Genomic DNA, 22,352 nt, shown 5'->3' with positions numbered 1-22,352 from the left:
TCTAATCTGATCCAGGAACAGTTGTTACATAAACCTCATCTGACTGTTTAACTGGGTTAACCCTCAGTTCAAAGAATGAGCTAAACACAGAGTGACCCTGAACGCATCACGGTGGCCTCAGCCCAGGTGATTGTGATGAAGTCACCGGGGCCCACATCATGATTTGCCCTGTGAGGATCAGAACCAGCAGGTATCTCGCAGCGACAGGGTGAGGCGGCAGCATGCAGCAGCAGATCTTCAGGCAGAGCGACCAGCACTTTGAGGTCTACACCACTGTCTTCTCTCCTCAAGGTGAGTCCCCTCGCACGCAGGTAACCTAACACCTCCACCCCGAAGAGCTGATGACCTGATTGGTGCTCCTCTCATCAGTGTGCAGGTCTGGGACAAGGACCAGGATTGGGTCCAGGTCCCGTTCCACAGACGTGGAGGCAGAGAAGGTGAAGTGAGAGAAACGATCCCTTACATCTCCTTCAACACATGTGAAATAATACGTGTTAAATTAACCCATAATATCTATGTTTACCCATATCAGAGAGGATGAGTTCAATGTGTTAAGCTTCAGGAGTCTTCTAAAGTCTCTTTGTGGTCTTTGCATCCTTATGTCTTTGTTTGGTTTCTGGGGGTTGTTTTGAGGCTGGGAGGTGGATCACGCCGGTCCACTTCACTTCACACAGACTTCCTGTCCAATCGTTGATTCAACAAATCCACCTGAATGGTTTATTACACAATGATCCATCTAGACCTCTTGGGGTTCTGGTCTGCTGTCCAGGTGGAGATGCAGCGTTTCGAAATGAACAAACTGCCAGAGGAATGTTTCAGGATGGCGATTAGTCAGAGCAGAATGAAGCGAACGTTGCAGATCGATCTGCTGATAAATGATCTGTGTGTTAATCAGGGTTTGTTTACAGCCTGATGAGCAGCAGCTATTTAAAGCAGATTAAGGCCGATCCCTGTGCAGCCAACACGTAACTCCCCCTGATTCCTGGTGGGATGGAGAGCGGATCTCTGGCTCAGAGGAACTACTTTGAATAGGAAATTGATTACATTAAGTCAAAGGGACAGTGATGACATGTCAATGTAGTCTTCTGACTAACCAATAAACGCTAGATCAAAAGCTTGGTAAATTCATCCCATCAATTCAGGTACTGTCTGGTAGTACTGAGCTGGTTTAAATGCTGTTATGCTAAGCTAACGTTATGCTAAGCTAACGTTATGTTAGTCCATGGGAAGAGAGTGACTTAATAATAAATTCTGCTTTGTTAGCTTGGCTCCATCTGCCTCGTGCTAACTGTGTTACAGTCAGCTAAAGTGTTTACCTCCGGTTAGCATAGCATGCTTAGCTAATGAGGGACCAGTCTGGGCGGGATGAGTCTGTCTGATGCAGGAAGCAGCTTGCTGACTGTGATTGGCAGGTGGTGGTGGTGATGCAGCACCGGTCCAGCTGGCAGAAGGAGCTGAACCTGAACCAGGGAGACCTGATACAGGTCCTGTTTAAGGAGGACGAGGCCTGGTGGTTTGGACAACGGAGCGACGGAAAGGAGGGTTACTTCCCTGCAGCCTGCGTGGAGCCGCTCCAGGTAACACTCACATTTCTGAATTCCGTTGTCAGTCCACTGTGATGTCACACTGTGTACTGTCGTTGTCATGCAGGGCGGAGATTCCTCTAGAGCTCCGCCCATGTTGCTGAGGAGGGGTTCGGTACCGGTGGCCACAATGACAGAAGCAGCCCCCAGCGGTGGAGCTCGGTAACTATGACAACGACACACAGCAACAGGGATCCTTCTTCACTCATAGGAAGATTTATTTAGTGGTAGGAATAAATATATTATTATCAAACATAACTGAGCTGAGTGTGTGTGTGTGTGTGTGTGTGTGTGTGTGTGTGTAGTATTGTAATATGGTATTGTCCATATATTTTAACCCCCCACCCAGAAATACGGTGTGAATACGGTGTTGGAGGTGTTGGAGGTTAGTACAGACAAGCAGAAAAGTGGATTTGAATTTCTCAGGATGTCCCCTTAGTTTCAGAAGAACACCAGGTCCTTCAGCCACTCGGAGGAGTTGGGAGGGCATGCGGACTTCCAGTCCAACCGGGTTCTCCTTCGTGCCAAGAAGGTTGAGAAAGCAATTATGGTTTTGTGTTGCTTCAAACTTAGTTTGGTCTTCAATCCGCTGAACACCAAAGCACTGGGTTCAAGGTGAAGGGACTCTGATAGGACTTTGAATTTTGCCACCCAGTAATTTGTCAGTTGAGGGCAGGACCAGAACATGTGTGTAAGATCTGCTGGTGAATCTATTTGGTTGGATGAGGGATGGGTAGAAAGGTACCAATGCTAGAAGAGACGATGGTGGGTGAGATTTGGCTTCGTTTAGACACCAGCTTATTTGAGGAAGCTTGATCCAGGATATTATTTTTTGTATATTCACTGCCCAGTAATAATATCAGAAATTTTGAAGAGCAAGTCCACCTTGAGATCGATGTCTTTGCATCATTTCTTTACTTATCTGTGGTTGCTTATTGTCCATATAAATGATGTAATATGCTTATCGAAGTTAGTAAAGAAGAGTTTGGTGGAGTTTAGAGGAAAGCGTTCACTTTTGGAGAGAGTTGCTTAAGAATCTCAATTAGTGCAGGGACAGATTCCACCGGGACCGAAATATAAACTAATAAATCATCAGCATATAGCGAGACTCTATGCTGAGTACCCCATCTGTGACTCCCTTTAATGTTAGGGGATGCTTTAAGAGCACTGGATAATCGATCAATAGCTGAGGCAAATAATACAGGACTTAAGGGGCAGCCTTGGCTGGTACCTCGGTATCAATCTACTCCAAGTTTGATCTATTGGTGACGAGTGACGCCCTGGGTGAGGAGAAGAGGAGTTTTACCCATGCCACAAATCTAGAACCAAAACCCAAATCCTGAGGAGATATGACCATTCCACCCCGTCAAATGCCTTTTCTGCATCTAGCGAGACAACATCTCTGGGATCTTCTGGAAGATATTCCTGAAAGAGTGGCGATTCCTTATGAATTTTGCCTGTCGACAATAAGTCGTACTCCTTTTGGAGGTTAAATCTTTGTTTCGAAAGTTTGGGTGTTGTTGGGTTTTGGAAATCTAGATCGCTGTTGATCTTGTTTCTCTCTACAGAATTTATTTTGCAATGAGGAAAAAGCTGTAATTTCCTTCATGACAGCGTTAAGTCTCCCACAAAAGGAGATATACGGTCTTTTCGGTTGTTCATGATCAATGAGTCTATTTATCAGTACCAGACGGGTTTCTGTAAGAGATCGAATGATAAATAGAATTACTGCCGCATGGTCCGATTCTACTGTTGCAGAGTATTCTGTATTAGCCACTGAAGGAAGGAGGGTTTTATCAATAAAAGAGAGTAGGACTGGTGGGTGCAAGTAGAAGGAAAAGGTCTGATCAGTGGGATTATGAAACCTCCAACCTGATCCATGAAGGCCAAAAGGGGTTCTGCTATTTTTGAGGGTGGTTTTAAAGTAGGGTTTGATATTTCCAGACTGAGATTAATTAAGCAATTTAGATCTCCTCCAAATATTAAATTGTAAGAGTTTAGCGTAGGAATATTGGAGATTATCTTCTTTATGAAATGTTCATCATCCCAGTTAGGAGCATAGACATTAACCAGCACTGCTGCTTTATGAAGAACAATCGAACAATCAGACTCTTAACAGGACCGTTTAGTCCCTTGACATTCCAGCTCCTCCTGCCATCATTCATCTAACATGGCTCTACTTTGTGTTAAAGGTTAGTTTTGACATGTTTGAACTACATAATACCCTAAAAACTACAACATGTTGAACGTGAGATAGAAATATATTTAATGCTAAACTATATTCTTTACTTCCCAGCACTGGTTTTCCGAGGCTGCTGAGGAAAACCAGCCTCCGCCGGCAGCTCGGACTCGATGGAAACCTGGCGCCGCTGACTCCGCCTCCTCAGGGCTCCCCCAGCCTCCTTCACCGCGTCCTCGCCAAGTCCAGGAGGAAGAGTTGTCCCCACCTTCCACACACCGGCTCCATCAACACCACCTTCCAGATGGACTGACCTGGCCACGCTCTCAGTACTTCTGTTGACACACTACCAAGGCTGCCCAGTGGATGTTCAAGTTCCAAACCCAGGTCATATCTGAGGTTCTGATCCGCCAAGGAGTCTCAAGTTCTTGACGTGTTAAGAGTTCAGTTCCAGCTCGTGTCCAAGACTTTGATAATTAAATATCTTTTTTAAGGTCATAATCTCTATAAAAAGTATGATTTTAATTCATTTTCTTTTGCCACACCCAAGAAGCAGAGACAATGAGTAGCTGGCCAATCGGATCGGGCCACAAGCCACATTCACATAGTACAGGATCCTGTAGATGATGATCCCATAGACCAGTGGCCCCCAACCCTTTTGCCTTACCGACCGCTTTCATGTTGGACAATATTCTGGGGACCGGCCTTGGAGGTGTGGTGCACAAAGACGTCGGGGTGTAGTCGGAACGGGCAATTGTAAATGTCAAAGAAAACCGCTTGGGAAATATGTTGAGGGACGAGCGCACGAGAGAATCGGTCAATTTCCAAAATAAAACTATATATATATATATATATATATTGTCTGTGGTGCGGCCCGGTACCAAATGGCCCACTGGTTGGGGACCTCTGCCATAGACGACGTGGTAGAAGTTTCAGTCCCGAGTGGTTCTGCTCAGCTTAGAGATCCGTAGCAATCACATGGATTTACTACTGTGTGATGAACACAAAGCAGGATATCGGAGTGTGAAAATAAAACTTTTATTTCTCACCACATACCTTAGTTATCACATGTTCATTCTTCAACTTTCTGTGTAAGTTATTTTTTACCAAACAATAGCTGTGGAGAACATTTAATTCCAGCGTAAATAATAAATTACAATCAACATTTGGTTACACGCTGTATAGAATCACTGAACTTTACTGTTTATTTCAAAACATTTAGCTTTGATCCAAAGTGCAACATTTAGTTTTAAATAAAGTGTCTGTGTCATAAACAAAAAAGACTTCAAGAAATAAATAGGCATAAAATAAATCCGTAAATATTTAAAAAAATAAGTTTAAAAAGACATTCCAGTTAAAAATACATTTTTATCTTCAGTAAAACTCCAATAAATGTCATTTTTAGTATAAAATACAGGCTTAATAAATCACCTGCTTAATAAATCAATAAAGGGTCACGTCGTAGAACTGATGGAGGTTCTGTGCAGTGAACATCTGGAGATCAAAGTGCTGACTCATGATTCACCATCCTTCTGATGATGACCTGTCATAATAAAGGTGCAACGTGTCCCGTCAGTTTATTCTGTGATGTCATCGCGCGCTGGGACAGTTACAGACCAATAGGATCGCCTCCTGTGTACTGTACTAACATCTTAATACTGTAGTGTATCTCTAGAGTTTCCTCCCGGTGTGCGTTGACCCCTGACCCCTGAAGGCGGCGTGCTGCAGTCAGTCAGACGCAGTGAGACGTTTTGCATTGGAAGTAAAACAAACAGAAGAACTGAGCAGAGGAATTCCTCCACGTGTCAAACAGAGCACTTTACAAACCGCTAGGCTAAGCTAGCTGCTAGGCTACTTCCATCTACCTGCAGAGGACCACCAGTGTCCCTAAAAGAAGTGCTTTGAAAACGTCCTGCTAAATGTGGGACATTGTTGGGACCTGAAACACGTCAAAAGAAGGCGAGTTGGGAGCAAAGTGGACGAGGACGACAGGACGCGCCGCTGTCCATCATGTCCCACCTCCAACATAATGTGCAGTTTGTCTTTAAAATACAATTAAACTGTCGAAAACAAACGCTTTCTAAAGCGATTACTTGTTAGTTTAGTCGTTAGTTTGATATATAATATATATATAAATATATAATAATTATATATTGTGAATGATAACTTTGACGTTATTTTAAGTAGCTTTCTAAACTTTTGGTTTCTCTCCGTTGTCGTTACTCACCGGCTGATGGTGGTGCAGAAGTGGTGGTGCTGATGATGACGGTGAGGATGATGACGGTGAGGATGATGACGGTGGTGCTGACAGTGAGGATGATGACGGTGAGGATGAAGGTGGCGGTGAGGATCAGGGCTCCGTGTAGAGGCGGGCCTGCTCCGTCACACTCATCTGATCTTCTGTTTTCCCAAACATCAGCAGCTGCAGCTCCCCGCTCAGCTGCCAACAGAACATCAAGGACCTGATCATCATCATCATCATCATCATCATCAGTCACTGGAGGCCTCGCTGGTCTGTCTCTTAACACGCCCTCACTTCCTGTCTGCGCCTTCCTACGGAGAACTCAAGGCCCATCTCCCCTCGTGGCCTCCTTAATGAACCCTGTGGGAATTACCCACAAGTCTTTGCAATGTGACGTTAAAAACGGGAAAACAAATAGCTGATTAAAATGCATTCATGCAAATGTTACGGATCAAAGAAGGAGAAGAAAACACGTGAAATCAGAAGATATTTATATCATAATAATATTTTTAAGTCAAACTTTATAGGTCAATTATTTTATGAGGAAAGCGCCTGAAAGATGTTTAAATTAGAGAGTACTAAATACCTGCAGGGGACAGAGACACTATTTTCAGTAGTGGATGAATCCACATGTGGTGCTTGGTGGGGTATTTATGGAATACAAAGTCAAATAATGTTAACAGATGAAATCAGAGTGTTTGAGGGACAGTCCTCACCTCAAAGGGGTTCCGTCTATATGCAGGACATTTTGGTGAGTGAAGGTAACCAACCGGCTGCTGATACCACCACACCTCCATCGGTCCATCCAGGGGGAAGCAGCCAAACTCCTCACAGCTCGGGACCACGCCGGACTCTCTCTGCACCCCTGAACCCAAACTACAGCCCTCCTGGTCCAGTAGATCCAAGCTGGACTCTCCCTGGACCTGCAGGATGGAGCTCAGCAGACTCTCTCCCTGGACCTGGAGGACACAAGTCTGGACTCGTGACAGATCCCTCACCCGGGTCTGTGCACTGAAGCCTTTAGACACGTGAGGCAGCAGAACAAGAAGAACAGTGGAGTCAAATAAGCAGAGACCTCAGCAAGTGGAAGCCGACTCGGAGGAGACCCACAGCTCGTTTTACCAGCCTGCTCCTGGCTCCTGACCTTCAGAGGGGTCGGGGTTTGGGGGGCCAGCGTCCACAGCGCCTTCATGGCGTCGCTGGTCTCTGAGGAGGCCCTGAACACATTGAAGGAGGATGAGCTCGCCGTCTCCAGTGGAACCCAAAGGGAAGCAGGGAGGAGGCTTGACGTACTGGCTGCAGTGCAGATACCACTGGTCCCGGGCGGTGCTGGTGGAGGGTTTCAGGGAGCGGTCGGGGGTGGAGGTCAGAACCGGGTGCAGCAGCCTGAGATCGTCCACAGCACACAGGCCGTGGAGCTGGACACAGACAGACATCAGGAGGTCGGAGCGGGACCGACAGCAGCAGTGTCCCCACATGTGCTCACCTCAGAGGGGAAGATGGTGGTGCTGACGAAGGAGCCTCCATCCTCGTGATACACGCCTGCAACCTGCAGACAACAACTCCGTCACTATGGAGGACCACGTTGTTTATGTCAAGACATAACAGGACGAGTCTTTAGTCGGCTGTGACTTACGTAACTCCGGCTCAGATCCATGACTGACGGATGAGCCTCCTGTCGGTCCAGGCATGAGGTCACTTCCTGTGGGCCACAGCTCCAGGTGCCCTTGTTCTGTGCCGAGGTCACATCAGGTGCCTGCAGGTGGAGAGGCACAGCAGCTTTATCTCCCACACATGAGCCCCACCCACTCTGACTCTCAATGGCATCTAGACAACGGCCTCAGCTAGGACGTACCGCCTCCATCAGCTCCATGAACGGCGTCCGCTCGCACATGCTCAGAGAGGAGCTGTAACCTGAGGAGGAGGCGGGGACACAGACGGGGCACAGGTGGGCGGGGTTGGTCTGGTCGCTTGAGGAGCAGCTGGACGCGTCCTTCCCACTGGACAGACTGTCGCCTTGCTGGAGGACAGACAGTCATCATCGTCAGCACCGTCATCAGTGTGATGGTGTAAGTCAGCTAAATCAGTGGTCCCCAACCGCTTGGTACCGGGCCGCACCACAGAAAGGGTTTTTTTTTCTGAAAAATGTTTTATTTTGAAAATTGACCGGCTGTTCTCCTAATATGTGCGCTCGTCCCTCTGACAGATTCCCCACGCGTCACCAGGCGTTTTTCTTACAATTGTCCTCTTACCGTGCGCGGCAGTTTCGCCCACCAGCGAACACAGAGCGCGCGACTACTACCCCCCCCCCCCCCCCCCCCCCTCCGGTCCGGGAGGTAAAAAAGGTTGGGGACCACTGGGCTAAATGACATGTAAATGGTGTGTGATGGGTGCACATTGACCTGGGGGGGGTTCAAGGTCCCGGATGCTGGTCTGGGTGAGGAGGAGGACGCGGAGGAGCTAAAAGAGTTGTGGATGTCCTGAAGATATCCCTCCTTCTCCACCTTCCTCTTCAGGGTGGAGTTCCAGTGGTTTTTGATGGAGTTGTCCGTCCTGAGAAGATCAATGTTGCTTTGAACCTCAGATGAGAAGCTTCCTGATGAGGTCTGGACTGTGATGATGAAGGTACCGCTGGCTACAGACCTGCCAGGCAGCATCTTGGAGATGTCGGCCCAGCGGTTCCCCATCAGCTGGTGGGCCTCACAGATGGTGAGGTCCTCCTCCAGGGTCCAGCCGCTCTTCTTCACCGTCGGGTTCAGGTGGTTGTGCCACCGTTCGCGGCATTGCTTCCCGTTACGAGTGTGCAGGTGTTTGGCGATGAGCGACCAGCGCTTCACGCCGTACTTCTGAACCAGCTTAAGGACCTGAACAGGAAGTGACATCACACAGAGGAGGAGTTATGGTAAACAAGTTACAGCCAAGTCCAGAGTCAAGAAAGTGCCGCGTTAGACTTGGTTAGTACTCTGTGACGGTCTAGTAGTGCACTACTGGAGACAGATAAAGAGTGACATCTCACACTCTCATCCTCATCATGAGTCCATGGACCTTTCACCAGCTCGGGGTTTTTGATGTGCTGCCACCTGCGCTGACACTCCACATCTGACCTCTGACCCTGAGGCACAAGAAAGACAGTTAGGACCCTTTCTGAGGACATTTAACAGCAGCTCACACTGGCAGGCGGTCAGTGAGGACACTAGAGGCGCCGGACAGGATGGAAACCTGATTGCACTTATAGGTCTGACTCTTTCAATCCCCTTTTCTGTCATGTGACCAGAGTTAACTCACTTTAACATGCAGAGAAACTGAGGACCAGCTGTTTGAGCCAAACTCCTGCACCAGTCTGTGCAGCGTGTCATCCTGAGGAGGAAGATCACCATCAGCACCATCACAGCAATATGGACTGCAATATGGGAGACATGTGAGTGTTTCCTCTTCACAAGTGGGGGGCGCTAGCGACTTGGGTGCACACTTTTTCAAGGAGGGGAGGGGGGGGGGGGGTAATATCAGGAAAAAGGCGCCCCCCTGTTATAATGGTAGGGGAAACAGAGTTAGCCCTGAATGCTAACACAAGGGGCGTCACCTCTTCATTTGTCCATCCAGGCTTCTGTAGATTCTTGCTGGAGAATCGTCCTTTCCGTCCAAAACAGCTGGAGCGACCCCTGGTGCTGAGACAGGGGACATACACAGTGGACAGGGGACATACACAGTGGACATACACAGTCCTGATCAATTAATCCAACCACCAAGCAAATGTTGTTCATGTGGCCGGTGCCACATCATCCGAACCAGTCTGACCCGACGAGACCAGACACCTCTGGAGAGTGTGTGTGTGTGTGTGTGTGTGTGTGTGACACTGAGCTCACCAGGACCTTCGGCTTCTGCTGCTCATTACTGCTGCTCGTGAACACTGAAACACACGGTTCATATATAACGTCATCATATCATATTAATAACCTCAGTATTAAAGTAGTAACGTATTTACAGTACGTAGTGTTGCAGTGTGAGAGCACCAAGGACTGTCAGGCATTTTAACGGTTAACCGTTTGCTGAAATTCAAAACGAGCTAACATGCTAAAACTACTCCAAAGTGACGGTTGAGCTAGCCAGCGTTAGCTAGCGTTAGCTAGCCGGTGACATGGGACGTTAGAGACGTTTAAGTGGGACGATAAGAAGATCCAAGGGACACTTGTCTCGGTATGCGTCTCTGATGAGTCCAATAGATCAACGGCAGTGTGTCTGAGATCGGTAAACTTACCGGGGACGGTTGGCGGCGGAGAGACGTTTGGACTCGGCTTTCAGGCTCGTGCACATTATTCACCGGCTCTTCTGATTGGACGGACCTGGCCATGACGTCACTACATCTTGGATTTCTAGATACTTTTTTATTTAATAAGAAGGAATTCACTTATTTGTTCATGTATTCTTATTTATTAAATAGAAAGAAGTCACTCGATGTATATATCTTTCTTTTTTAAGACAGGAAGTGTCAAAGTCATTGATAAAGTTATCAATCAAGAGGGACGGCAGGTTGCAGCCGATCAGCCTCTCTGCAGAGCGGATGACGCGCTGCAGCCTGCCCTTGTCCTTGGCTGTGGCTGCAGCGTACCAGACGGTGATGGTGGAGCAGAGGACGGACTCCATGATGGCCGTGTAGAAGGTCACCATCATCGTCTTTGGCAGGTTGAATTTGTTCAGAACACCTTCTGCTGAGCCTGATGATGTTGAGGGGCTGCGTTCCTTCGGAAATCCACAACCATCTCTGTCTTCAGAGCGTTGAGCTCCAGGGTGTTTTGGCGTCACCAGATGGTCAGACGGACTCATCCCCACCAGAGATCAGTCCAATGAGGGGCTTGACGGACTGGTGACTGGAGGTGCAGCTGTTTGTGTACAGAGAGAAGAGCAGCTTTGGGGGAACCGGTGCTGATGGAGCGAGAGGCTGAGACATTCCTTCCAGCTTCACGTGCTGCTTCCTATCGGGCAGGAAGTCAGCGACATTCTTGCAGGTGGAGTCGGGCGCGAGCAGCTGGGCGAGTAGTTGTAGTAGAAGTTGTGTGGGAGCCGTTGAACGCTACTCGCTTCTTCTTCTGCGGCCTTGCTCTCTGCGCCCCCTACCGGCCGCAGCGCGCCCCCTACAGGCCGCAGCGCGCCCCCTACAGGCCGCAGCGCGCCCCCTACAGGCCGCAGCGCGCCCCCTACAGGCCGCAGCGCGCCGCCAGCTTCCATAAGAGACGTCATACGGTTGTTTTTCAAGCTACGGGAGAACCAACGTGTCTTAAACGAACCGAACGGGACTCCGGCCACTGTTTGCTGTATGATCTTTGAAAACAAACAAATAATTAGATGAATTTCCCAGAATGCTTTGTAGGATGACGCCGGCTGTCCCGCCCGTTGCGAATATCTCCCGGCATGCCTTTCTGTAAGCCGAGAAGAAAAGGCGTCATGATGGAGTCTGCTGGTGGCTAAAGTGACAAACCTTCGACAGTTGAGTTGAATAAAGTGTGAGACGTCCATGGTTCTTCAGAGCGAGTCCGTACGGAGGAAACTAGCCAGTTAGCGACAGCTAGTTAGCTCACTCAGCAGCGGAGGTCGTCGGTGAGTTTGTATTAGCGGTAGCTCATTGTTGTTGTTGCACCGGGCCGCTATTTAATCCTGAAACAACTCAAAGATCATCCCCGATAAATCCCACAAGGTTAAACCGAGACCTGCTGTCTGTTATTCCGAAGTAGCACATCAGTCTCCACGTTAGTCAGAATAAGTTAGCGGCGCTTAGTGAGTTCCATCATTAGATACCTGCTAACGGCGTGTTTGTAGCAAAGTTAGCATGGACCTCCCGAGGTAACCACAAGTTATGTTTAAACGGTGCGTGCTAAGCTAATGCTGTTAGCATCGACCTCCCGGGTTAAATGTTCTGGATTAAACCGAGAAATGTTCTGTGAAACAGAGAAACACTCCTGGAATGTCTTTATTATTTAAATCAGTATTTCTATAAGTCCAAACCTCTTGAAGTGGACAGTGCGTGAGCTCCGTTAGCCACATGCTCGGCTAACGGAGCTCTGAGACCTCGTGTTTCACACCGTAACCAAACTACAGTTCGCTACTCGTGCCTCTTAAAATATTCACATCTCCAAGGTACGTTTTGCAGTACTACTTACACCTCCGACGTAAATATTGTACTTTAACAACCATGATATACTTCCACTAAGTACCGTATCTGAATACTTGGGAGTATTTCTGTGACGCTACATGAGTCTTTTAAATGTCGTTTTTCTCTCCAGTGGAGGAGGGCGAGCTGTGTATCTTTGTGCTGTTTAAAACGTTATAAATCTACACGATGAGCTTTGTGTGCTGTTCAGTTTGTTTCAATGACTTCAGATTGTTGTCTGTTTAAACATCTCTGGTGTGAAGGTTACTAGCGGTGGATGGAGACCATTACAGCAGGTGGACTCTTTATTCTAGTATCTGGATGTTGGTTCCAGTCGTTCTATATTAATCTCAACTCACACAGCAGATTTATATCTGTACTTATTGTGTGTTGTTACTCTAGTGTTTTAGACCTTATATGTCACATAATGAGCAGATCACTTTTAACTACCCAGATCTGTTAAAAATGGGTTACTTCATTATAAATCATATAATTATGTAGAAACACATGTGTTTGTGTGAATGCTCTGATCACTGCATTTAGAATCGTTCGTTAGTCTCTTGTAGTGTTCAAACCGCATCAGTAAGTAACTACTAATGTTGCTCTTATGCAGCAGTTTATAGTGATCGGTATCGTTTGGGTTTTTCCCCCTACTTTTAAAACGTTACAGGTGTCTGAACTAGTACTTTACAGCGGTCAGAGCTAGTTGTGTTGCATATATTTAAATGAGTGAGTTTGTGATACATGAACAGTCCTAATTGTACACTTTAAATGAGTGCTGAACTGCATGCTGGGTGCAGCTCGCCCGCTATCACAAGAAGAAGGAAGTCCGGAGCCACGTGAAAACACACGGGAGACCAGAGAGGGCCGCTGTCTGTCTGCAGGGTTTTTGGTTAAGAAAACAATTTATTGTAAAGTTGGTCGAGCCGCTGGTGTTTCCTCTGGTGGCAACACGAGTAGCCACAACGGCTAACATGCTAACTCACCTGGAAGTTACAGCGAGTTGACCAGCAGGCAGTGAACAGCTGTTCAGGTGGCTGGGGGCTCGTTTCAACGTTAATGAATCAATGAATGTGTTTAATCAACAAAAGAAGGCCGTGATATTGATATTGACATTGATATCACTGGTATGATCAGTCCACCTCTGGTTCATGAGGACTTGTAAGCTGTGTGGAGTCTGTATGGGCTCCAGGCTTCATGTGGATCTCATGGTACTTACTTGCCTTGAGCGGTGCTTCAAGGCCTCTTGAAGGGACGTCTTGGTGCTCCTCTATGGCTGTAAAGCTTCTCCAGTAACTATTCACAGAACTAACCTCGCCGTCTTGCCGTCCGCAAGGTTTAGCGGGTCACCATGGCGACGGACATTGGGTCGCCTCAGCGGTTCTTCCACATGCCGCGCTTCCAGCACCAGGCCCCGCGGCAGGTGTTCTACAAGCGGCCGGACTTCGCCCAGCAGCAGGCCATGCAGCAGCTCACGTTCGACGGGAAACGCATGCGAAAGGCCGTGAACCGCAAAACCATCGACTACAACCCGTCCGTCATCAGACACCTGGAGGTAACCGCTCGCTCACGTGATGCTCGCAGCTTCGGCGCAGCTTTGGCCTCTTTGACTCTTTCTGGCTTCGCAGAATCGTTTGTGGCAGCGAGACCATCGAGACTTCAGAGCCCTGCAGCCGGACGCGGGGTGTTACAACGAGGTGAGTACGGACCTGTTCGGCTCCATCAATATCCACCAGCACCCTGATCAATGTCCAGAGATCACGGCTTAATTCAACCCACGGACGCTCTCTCTCCCTCTTCTATGAGACCAAATAATTCCTTCACTTTTGCACCATTAAAGAAATAATTGTGTATAAGCGTTTATGTACATTTTTTTCAAATTGGTGAACTTTTAATGCGAGTAAAGGTGCATTCGATCCGCTTGCCTTTCAGCGCGTCGTCATTTCTGAATCTTGATCATTCCAACCGCTGTCAGTTAGTTTTACCTTCAAATGCAATGAAGATGACTGATCCAGATGTTTGTCTCCTCAGCTGGTTCCTCCTGTTGGAATGTGTAACAACCCGATGAACGCCGTCACCACCAAGTTTGTCCGAACCTCCACCAACAAAGTCAAGTGTCCCGTGTTTGTGATCCGGGTAAGCCAGGAGAAACTCCGTGGCCTTTAGTGTGGAAACATTGTCAGTAGGAATAAAAAAACCTGACGTCACTGCTTGTCTGTATGTCCTGTTGGTCTCCAGTGGACCCCTGAAGGTCGTCGTCTCGTCACTGGCGCCTCCAGTGGAGAGTTCACTCTGTGGAATGGACTCACCTTCAACTTCGAGACCATTTTACAGGTAAACATCTCCCTGAACCTCCACCTCGTATCATCTTCATCACGTCTCCCTCTCCGAGTCGCACTTACGTCCCTTCTGTTTTCTTCAGGCCCACGACAGTCCGGTTCGGGCCATGACCTGGTCTCATAACGACATGTGGATGCTGACGGCGGACCACGGCGGCTACGTGAAGTACTGGCAGTCCAACATGAACAACGTCAAGATGTTCCAGGCTCACAAGGAGGCCATTAGAGAAGCCAGGTTTATACCCAATCTACCATTTTCTGTAGTTACCTCAGGTGTCTCAGCCACGTGGGGGCGTGGCCTCGCCTCCTGCCACATGTTGTTGTTGTTGTTGTTGACTCAGGACAGATGTAAGTGTGTGCTCTTGCAACACTGCAGTTATCTGTTGTTGATGTTCTACCTGATGTGGCTGATGAGCTGTTTGTCTCTGTTGTGCTGAATAAAGTCAATCATTTATCTTTAACATCTGGTCTGCGTAGGCAAGGACGCTAAAGGAATAATGCCACAATAAAGTGCTAGCGGGGATCAATAAAGTGAGTCAAGTGGAGCTGCTGCACACGGCCCCACGGCTCGTCTGAGCCTCATCAAACAGGCGCCTGTAGAGGTGTAAATAAAGATTTCAATTCTGCCCTGGAGCTAAATACCCCCCCGCCCCCCCACACACACCGTCTACTGCTGTTAACTGGTTAAGTGGGACACAAGGAACAGACCCCAACTTTCAGTCCAAAGCCACTGGATCCTACATCTCCCATGATGCACCTGGATGGTACAAAGAACTCTGCTCTTTGTGTGGTACGGGGTGATGTCATCGCTTGGCACACCTGACTTCTCAGTCTGTGGCGCTGTAATGGCGTGGTAGCTTAACCTTCTCCAGAGCCGTGGGACATTTCTGCAACCAGTGTAACTTCAAACATGGCGGATCAGCTAACCATGCCGTTTGTTAGCCTTGCTATTTAGCGGGCTAATTCCTCACCTGTTGCTATCAATGCTGTTTCCTACGGAGATGAGTGTCTTCTCTTGCTAACGCTTCGGGTTGTTCCTGGTAAACCTCCAGTGGGTCGCTAGCGTTCTTCTCCGTTAGCTTCACCGCGCTGACGGTACGCATCAAGACGGCCGCCCAGAAGGTCCCTTCTTCTCTCGTTCCGTCTCCACCGGCCTGCACCACGTCACGCCAAAGGTGTTCGTTATTCGGTGTGTGGAAGGAAGCTACGTCCCAAACTGTTTGCTAAACATTACCCATGAGCCTTAGCGAGATCTCTGTTGTGCCGCTGATCTTGTTGATGTTCATTTAGCGAGTTATGGTCCGTTCAGAGTCCGGCCATGAAGCAGGGGATGCTGTAGGGCGGGGCTACACGCTGATTGACAGGTTTCTACCAGAGACGTATATGACATCCTCAGTCCAGATGAGGTCACTTCCTGTTCACAGGTAGCAAACAATAAAAAGTTGAACTCAAACGCAGAAGTAACGGCTGCAAAATGTCCACAGACCAGAGAGTGGCGTCACTATGACAACGCCCTCTGACCGATGACCTCGGTGTGACCTCTGCTCGAGCGCGACAGGTTTTCTGACAAGTCTACTGCTCCACTTTGAGGCGTTCTTTTTTTATCCCGACCTCCATCGTGTGCTTAGAAGAGTCCAAACACCAGCGATCTAGAGCAGAAAGAACCAACGGCAGACTTTGACTTTTCACTTTTTATTAGATGTCATCTGAACACTAATGGAAAATATACAGTCACTTTACCAAATGTATTTCTCTTCATCCTGTCTCGTGTTTGTGAGATCCGGGAGGCAAAGTAGGGCTGCAACGGGGCCAGAAGGTTTCAGAAACTTTCCATGTTCATTGTTCTAAAAGTTGTTTTGCAAAGCACGTAACGGACCGTGCAGGCTGCAGGCTGCAGGCACGTGGATCACTGAAGCCAAGCTGACTTTAGTTCATTTGTATATCGCACGCTAACGTCTTACAGCAGTGAGTAGGATGGATGTGTGTGGATTAAGTCCAAAATTAATTTTTTTTAATGTGTATTAGAAATGTCTTCTTATGACAAAACAAAATGGCAAATGCAGTTAAATTCTCCCCACATTTCCAGTTTATTTCCGTATGTTCCCGTGGAAAGTTTCCAACTTTGAATATTGCGAGTCTTATCAGAAGAGATTCGGTCCCAATGTAGAGCCCTGAGGAACAAATCAGATTTAAGACTGTGAATCCCCACAATGCACCTGGAGGGGGAAACCCCGCGGCCAAATGCTTCGACCAATCAAAAATGAGACCTTGTGACATTAATTGTTGTTGTTAGGATCCAGTGAGGACGTGTCCATCACGTCACCGTGGTGACGCTCTGTCTGTATTCTTCAGTTTTTCTCCAACAGATAATAAATTTGCCACCTGCTCAGACGACGGCACCGTTCGGATCTGGGACTTTATGCGCTGCCACGAGGAGAGGATCCTCCGAGGTACGCAGCTCCTCGCTGCCGGGGTCACCTGGGGTCTCCTGGGCTCTAATCGTGGTTTAATGAAGATCATGTTACATTTTGAAAGTTGATTTAATAACGTTTGTTTAAAACATTTAATACAGGAATAACAGCTGTTTTAAAAATGTATCTTAAAATACAAAACGAAAGATAAAAACACACTGAATTATAATATGTTAATCATTAAATCAAAATAGACATTTAATGGAAGTTCATGAGTTCAAAACCAAGTGATAATTCCAATAACATTAAAAATTAACTCCATAAACATGCTCCTATATTTTCCACTCATGCAGCTGTAATAATTCAATATAAATTAACTTCCTATAGAACAAATATCAAGGTACAATAAATTCTCATAACAATAAACTTAAGTCGTATAAATGACGTAAGGCTTCATTTTTCACCCATAATTCATTCAAATGTGTAATAAAGATTAATGATTATTGGTTAAATACAACAAACTTCATTACTTGAAATTGAGGAATAAAGTTATGATTTGGATATTTAAGTGTCTTTACGTAGTATATGAAATAAGTATTTGACATTTAAATCTTTGTTTACTGACAAAACAACTTCTGAAAACTTAATTGTGCTGTTTGTATGTCTTGACAAATTATATTTAATATTTAATTTGTAAAAGAGGTTTCTCTGTTACCTTGTTTTCATCGGCTTGTTGATGTGATCGCTGACCAGTCGGAGACACGCCCCCTCATTGTGTGTGTGTGTGTGCGTGTGTGTGTGCGCACAGGTCACGGAGCTGATGTGAAGTGTGTGGATTGGCATCCCACCAAAGGCCTGGTGGTCTCTGGTAGCAAAGACAGCCAACAGCCAATCAAATTCTGGGACCCAAAGACGGGACAGAGTCTGGCCACGCTGTGAGTCCCTCGTGAGGCTCAGACTCCAGTCTGACGCCCGGCAGCCTCTTTCAACACGTTGTGCACAGACAGATACGCACGTGCAGTGAAATGACTGAATCTGTAGCTCCTCCCATCATTTTCTCCCTCAGCCACGCCCACAAGAACACAGTGATGGAGGTTAAGTGGAACCTCAATGGCAACTGGCTGCTGACGGCGTCACGCGACCACCTGTGTAAGCTGTTTGACATCAGGAACCTGAAGGAGGAGCTGCAGGTGTTCCGAGGACACAAGAAGGAGGCGACGGGTTAGTCTGAGCAGAATGTCGTGGGAGGGGCTTATATGTGTACTGATGGTGGTTCTGCTGCATCTCTGACTGTCTCCACTCGCGTCTCCTCAGCGGTGGCCTGGCATCCCGTCCATGAAGGTCTGTTTGCCAGCGGAGGCTCTGACGGCTCGCTGCTCTTCTGGCACACCGGGTAAGGATGTGGCACCTGGTGGGTTTGGCTCCCTCGCAGACTCACGGTCTCACTGGTCGGCTCTCTGGTTCAGGGTGGAGAAGGAGGTTGGAGGGATGGAGATGGCGCATGAAGGGATGATCTGGAGTCTGGCCTGGCACCCGCTGGGTCACATCCTCTGCTCAGGCTCCAACGACCACACCAGGTACTGTGTGTGTGTGTCCCTGTGTGTGTGTGTGTGTGTGTCCCTGTGTGTGTGTGTGTGTGTGGGGGTCCCTGTGTGTGTCCCTGTGTGTGTGTGTGTGTGTGTGTGTGTCCCTGTGTGTGTGTGTGTGTGTGTGGGGGTCCCTGTGTGTGTGTGTGTGTGTGTCCCTGTGTGTGTGTGTCCCTGTGGGGGGGGGTCCCTGTGTGTGTGTGTGTGTGTGTCCCTGTGTGTGTGTGTGTGTGTGTGTCCCTGTGTGTGTGTGTGTGTGTGTCCCTGTGTGTGTGTGTGTGTGTGTCCCTGTGTGTGTGTGTGTGTGTGTCCCTGTGTGTGTGTGTGTGTGTCCCTGTGTGTGTGTGTGTGTGTGTGTGTGTCCCTGTGTGTGGGGGTCCCTGTGTGTGTGTGTGTCCCTGTGTGTGTGTGTGTGTGTGTGTGGGGGTCCCTGTGTGTGTGTGTGTGTGTCCCTGTGTGTGTGTGTGGGGGTCCGTGTGTGTGGGGGTCCGTGTGTGTGTGTGTGGGGGGGTCCCTGTGTGTGTGTGTGTGTGTGTGTCCCTGTGTGTGTGTGTGGGGGTCCGTGTGTGTGGGGGTCCGTGTGTGTGTGTGTGTGTGTGTGTGTGTCCCTGTGTGTGTGTGTGGGGGTCCGTGTGTGTGGGGGTCCCTGTGTGTGTGTGTGTGTGTCCCTGTGTGTGGGGGTCCGTGTGTGTGTGTCCCTGTGTGTGTGTCGGAGTGGATCTTAATCGTAGTTTTTGGTCTCTGCTTCAGTAAGTTCTGGACGAGGAACCGGCCCGGTGATAAGATGAGGGACCGGTACAACTTGAACCTGCTGCCCGGCATGTCAGAGGACGGCATGGAGTACGGTGAGCGGGGAGCACCACCTCCCTCCGGTGTTTGCAGATGTGACGTCAACCCGGCTGCTCACGTTCCTTTGGTTGTGTTTCAGATGACGTGGACCTGAACAGCGTGGCCTCCATCCCCGGCATGGGGATTCCCGAGCAGCTGAAAGCCGCCATGGAGCAGGAGCAGAGCAGTAGGTTCCTTCCTCGGGCTGCGTGGACCTCGCATACAGAGCGGCTTTACTTAGGCTCATTTTGGACCGTTGTCTCCAGGTAAAGAGGCGGCCCCCGAAGTGGAGATGTCCATCCCTGGTCTTGACTGGGGCATGGATGAGGTCATGGGTAAAGACGCCAAGAAGGTCCCGCAGAAGAAAGTCCCGTACGCCAAACCGATCCCGGCGCAGTTCCAACAGGTAAAACCAGCGGAGAGGTTCGTCGTGAAGCTGATAGTGACCCTCGACCTCTAAACCCTGGACTTCTCCCTCGTGTCTTCAGGCCTGGGCAGAGAACAAGGTTCCCATGATGCCGCCCGGCGGAGAGCTGTCCAAAGACCGGAAGGTGGAGCAGAAAGCGGACGGCAAAAAGAAGAGTCAGGCGGAGGTGGAGCAGGAGATGGCGTCTCTGCAGTACACGAACCCCATGATGCTGGAGGTGAGACGATGCTGCAGGATTCGTAGATTTTAGTTGACGGTAAAATACAAATGTGATTAATTGAATTCTAGTGGATCTGAAGTTAAAATGTTTGGTTCTCGCTGCAGCAGATGAAGATGGACCGGATGAGCACAGATGGAAATATGGGGCCCCCGCAGGGACAAGGCCCAATGCCCCCCTTCCCTGGGGGGCCCGGGGGCCCGATGCCTCCCGGCCAGCAGGGCTTTCCACCAAACATGCCGCCTCAGCAGATGCCCAACAACATGGGGCCCCCAATGGGCCCCGGAGGCATGCAGCCTCCTTTCATGCCCCCTGGACAGATGGGGCCACCTTCTGGACCTCAGTCTCACCAGGGGCCCATGATGGGACCCCCAGACATGCAAGGGCCCCAAGGTATGCAGAGACACCCAGGTCCGCCGAGAAATATGGGCCCCCAAGGGCCTCACGGTATGGGACCCAGAGGGATGCAGGGGCCCCATGGTGGCATGATGGGCCCCCCTCCTCGAGGGATGGGTCCTCAGGGTCCCCCACCTCAGGGGGGCATGATGCAGCCTCAGGGGAACATGATGGGCCCGCAGGGTGGGATGATGGGGCCCCCACCCAGGACACACGGCAACGGGCCAAACAACTATGGGATGGGCAACATGCAGGGGCCACCGGGAGGTTTGCATGGGCCCCCAGGAAATATGCAAGTACCGCATGGAAACATGCAGGGGCCACAAGGTAACATGCAAGGACCGCATGGAAGCATGCAGGGGCCCCCGTACATGCAGCACCAGGTGAGTTGACCTGTCCCTGTAATGACTGGTCTCTAGGAGCCTGTACCAGAGAGCCGTGTGTAAATGTGATCCGGTCTTTCAGAACTCGGGGCCCATGATGCACGGCATGGGGCAGCAGGGGCCCAACAGCAAAGGTAAGACCACACTCCCCTCTCAGGTCCATCATGTCTGTGACGTATCAGAGATCTGATAACCACATAGGACTCTTCTCAGACCCTCGGGGGCCGCCGCCCAACCACCACATGGGCCCTTCAGACCGGCAGGGACCGGCGGGATCGGACCAGGGGGGCTCCAGTGCTTACTGGGGGGAAAACCAGCAGGGTCGTCGTGGCCCGCAAGACTTTGACGGCGGCCAGGACTTCCACAGCAGAGGAGAGGAGGGCTGGAGACCTGGACCGGGATACCAGGGTGGAGGGGGCCACAGGGGGGGAGGACACCGAGGAGGGGGGGGCAACGTAGGGAGCTGGGGCCCCGAGGAGCGGTTCACCGGGGGAGAGTTCAGAGGACGGAGGGACGATAGGTGAGCACCCCGATTTTTACTGAAACCCACTGGGCCAGATGTGGGAGGTCTGGACCGACGTGACATCTTGCGTGTTTCAGGTTCCGAGGAGGGGGCCCCGGTCGGCCCGCAGCCCGAGGCTACCAGGAGGAGTACGGGGGCCAGGAGGAGGGCTTCGAGGGCCCAGAGGAGTTGGGTAGAGGCTGGGACAACGGAGGCCGAGGGAGGCCACCCAGAGGAGGTGAGAGCTTCTGGTTCATAAGTCACTTTCTCTTCTGGTTTTCAAGGATAATACAATTGTCAAGGGTTCAAAGGTCAGACTACTGTTCCCATCATTATCATGTCATGATCTATCATCAACACCTACGCGATGGTTTCGTTCAGATTGACCTTCTACGCAAACCCTTATTGTGGCGTTTTTCTCCGGTCCTTCCTGTCTGCAGGTCATGAAGGCTATCGGGATGGCCAGCAGATGCATGATGGGTCGTCTCCGGCTGGCCGTGAGCGTTCTGCCTCCCTCCAGGGGATGGACATGGCGTCTCTGCCCCCCAGGAAGCGTCCCTGGCAGGACGGACCGGGAACTGGAGATCCACGGGAACGAGAGTCCCCGGGAGTCGAGGGAGGTGGGTCAGGTTATAAAAACTTCTAGCGCCACCTGCTGGACAAATGTCAGGACAATCACACAATCTGAAACGTGTGCTATTGTTTCCACAGGGCGCCCCCCCCTGAGGGAGGACGGGGGCTACGGCCCGTCTGGTCGAGGTGGGCGAGGTGGATGGGGACCCGGAGGACCTGGACCAGTGCCTAGGAGGGGAGGACCCGCACCCAGAGGACCACCAAGGGGGGGCGGCCGGGGCCGGTAGTCCTGAAGGGCCGAAAAAACCTTTGGTCATGTGACACATTCAGCTCTCGCGGGACGCTGGCTTCTGATTGGTCCGTGCCAGCAGGGAAGACAGAATTTTAATGTAAAATATTGTAGAGAATCATCAGCCGTCTTTTATTTCAGTGTCACTTTGTGTTGTTGCTTTTTTGTAAAAGATTTCTATGTTTTGTGTTTTCACTGAGGTGGACAATAAAGATTCCCATGTTGTACTGCGCTGATATCACTTTGAGATGATGA

The 22,352-nt window shown here is 49.5% G+C and overlaps 3 protein-coding genes across 6 annotated transcripts; 2 read left to right on the top strand and 1 right to left on the bottom strand.

The window, feature by feature from the left end:
- The first annotated feature begins 4 nt into the window (after positions 1-4).
- Positions 5-4,612, top strand: LOC120816167 (jouberin). The gene is made up of 5 exons (XM_078100089.1): positions 5-291; positions 370-437; positions 1,413-1,577; positions 1,651-1,745; positions 3,880-4,612. The coding sequence occupies exons 1-5, from the start codon at positions 222-224 to the stop codon at positions 4,073-4,075; spliced, it is 594 nt and encodes a 197-aa protein (XP_077956215.1). The 5' UTR covers positions 5-221; the 3' UTR covers positions 4,076-4,612.
- Positions 4,613-4,784: 172 nt separating this feature from the next.
- On the bottom strand, positions 4,785-11,207 carry LOC120816369 (uncharacterized). 3 transcript variants are annotated; one of them, XM_078100085.1, is made up of 15 exons: positions 10,260-11,207; positions 9,868-9,911; positions 9,585-9,669; positions 9,290-9,361; positions 9,021-9,116; positions 8,648-8,868; positions 8,407-8,557; positions 7,860-8,024; positions 7,641-7,760; positions 7,491-7,553; positions 7,298-7,422; positions 7,080-7,221; positions 6,721-6,963; positions 5,990-6,202; positions 4,785-5,484 (listed from the first exon to the last, which is right to left on the bottom strand). In XM_078100085.1, exons 1-14 carry the CDS (start codon positions 10,350-10,352, stop codon positions 6,113-6,115), a joined length of 1,710 nt encoding a protein of 569 aa, XP_077956211.1. In that variant the 5' UTR covers positions 10,353-11,207; the 3' UTR covers positions 4,785-5,484; positions 5,990-6,112. The 3 variants fall into 3 exon arrangements, with proteins under 3 accessions (XP_077956211.1, XP_077956210.1, XP_077956209.1); XM_078100084.1 differs by having other exon boundaries at positions 4,785-5,305; XM_078100083.1 differs by having other exon boundaries at positions 4,785-5,305; positions 6,721-7,022; positions 7,127-7,221.
- On the top strand, positions 11,176-22,324 carry wdr33 (WD repeat domain 33). 2 transcript variants are annotated; one of them, XM_078100082.1, is made up of 21 exons: positions 11,176-11,596; positions 13,483-13,701; positions 13,775-13,843; positions 14,178-14,282; positions 14,385-14,480; positions 14,569-14,720; positions 16,838-16,935; positions 17,705-17,831; positions 17,963-18,117; positions 18,211-18,289; positions 18,363-18,473; positions 19,233-19,327; positions 19,411-19,497; positions 19,577-19,716; positions 19,799-19,954; positions 20,065-20,733; positions 20,816-20,867; positions 20,947-21,253; positions 21,334-21,473; positions 21,676-21,855; positions 21,947-22,324. In XM_078100082.1, the coding sequence occupies exons 2-21, from the start codon at positions 13,498-13,500 to the stop codon at positions 22,093-22,095; spliced, it is 3,171 nt and encodes a 1,056-aa protein (XP_077956208.1). In that variant the 5' UTR covers positions 11,176-11,596; positions 13,483-13,497; the 3' UTR covers positions 22,096-22,324. The 2 variants fall into 2 exon arrangements, with proteins under 2 accessions (XP_077956208.1, XP_077956207.1); XM_078100081.1 differs by having other exon boundaries at positions 20,062-20,733.
- The last annotated feature ends 28 nt before the right edge of the window (positions 22,325-22,352 follow it).

The sequence above is a fragment of the Gasterosteus aculeatus genome, chromosome 3 (assembly GCF_964276395.1).
Source record: "Gasterosteus aculeatus chromosome 3, fGasAcu3.hap1.1, whole genome shotgun sequence".
NCBI classification, from domain to species: Eukaryota; Metazoa; Chordata; class Actinopteri; order Perciformes; family Gasterosteidae; genus Gasterosteus; species Gasterosteus aculeatus.
The sequence above is the reverse complement of the archived record's forward strand: the minus strand, read 5'-3'. Positions and strand labels throughout refer to the sequence as shown.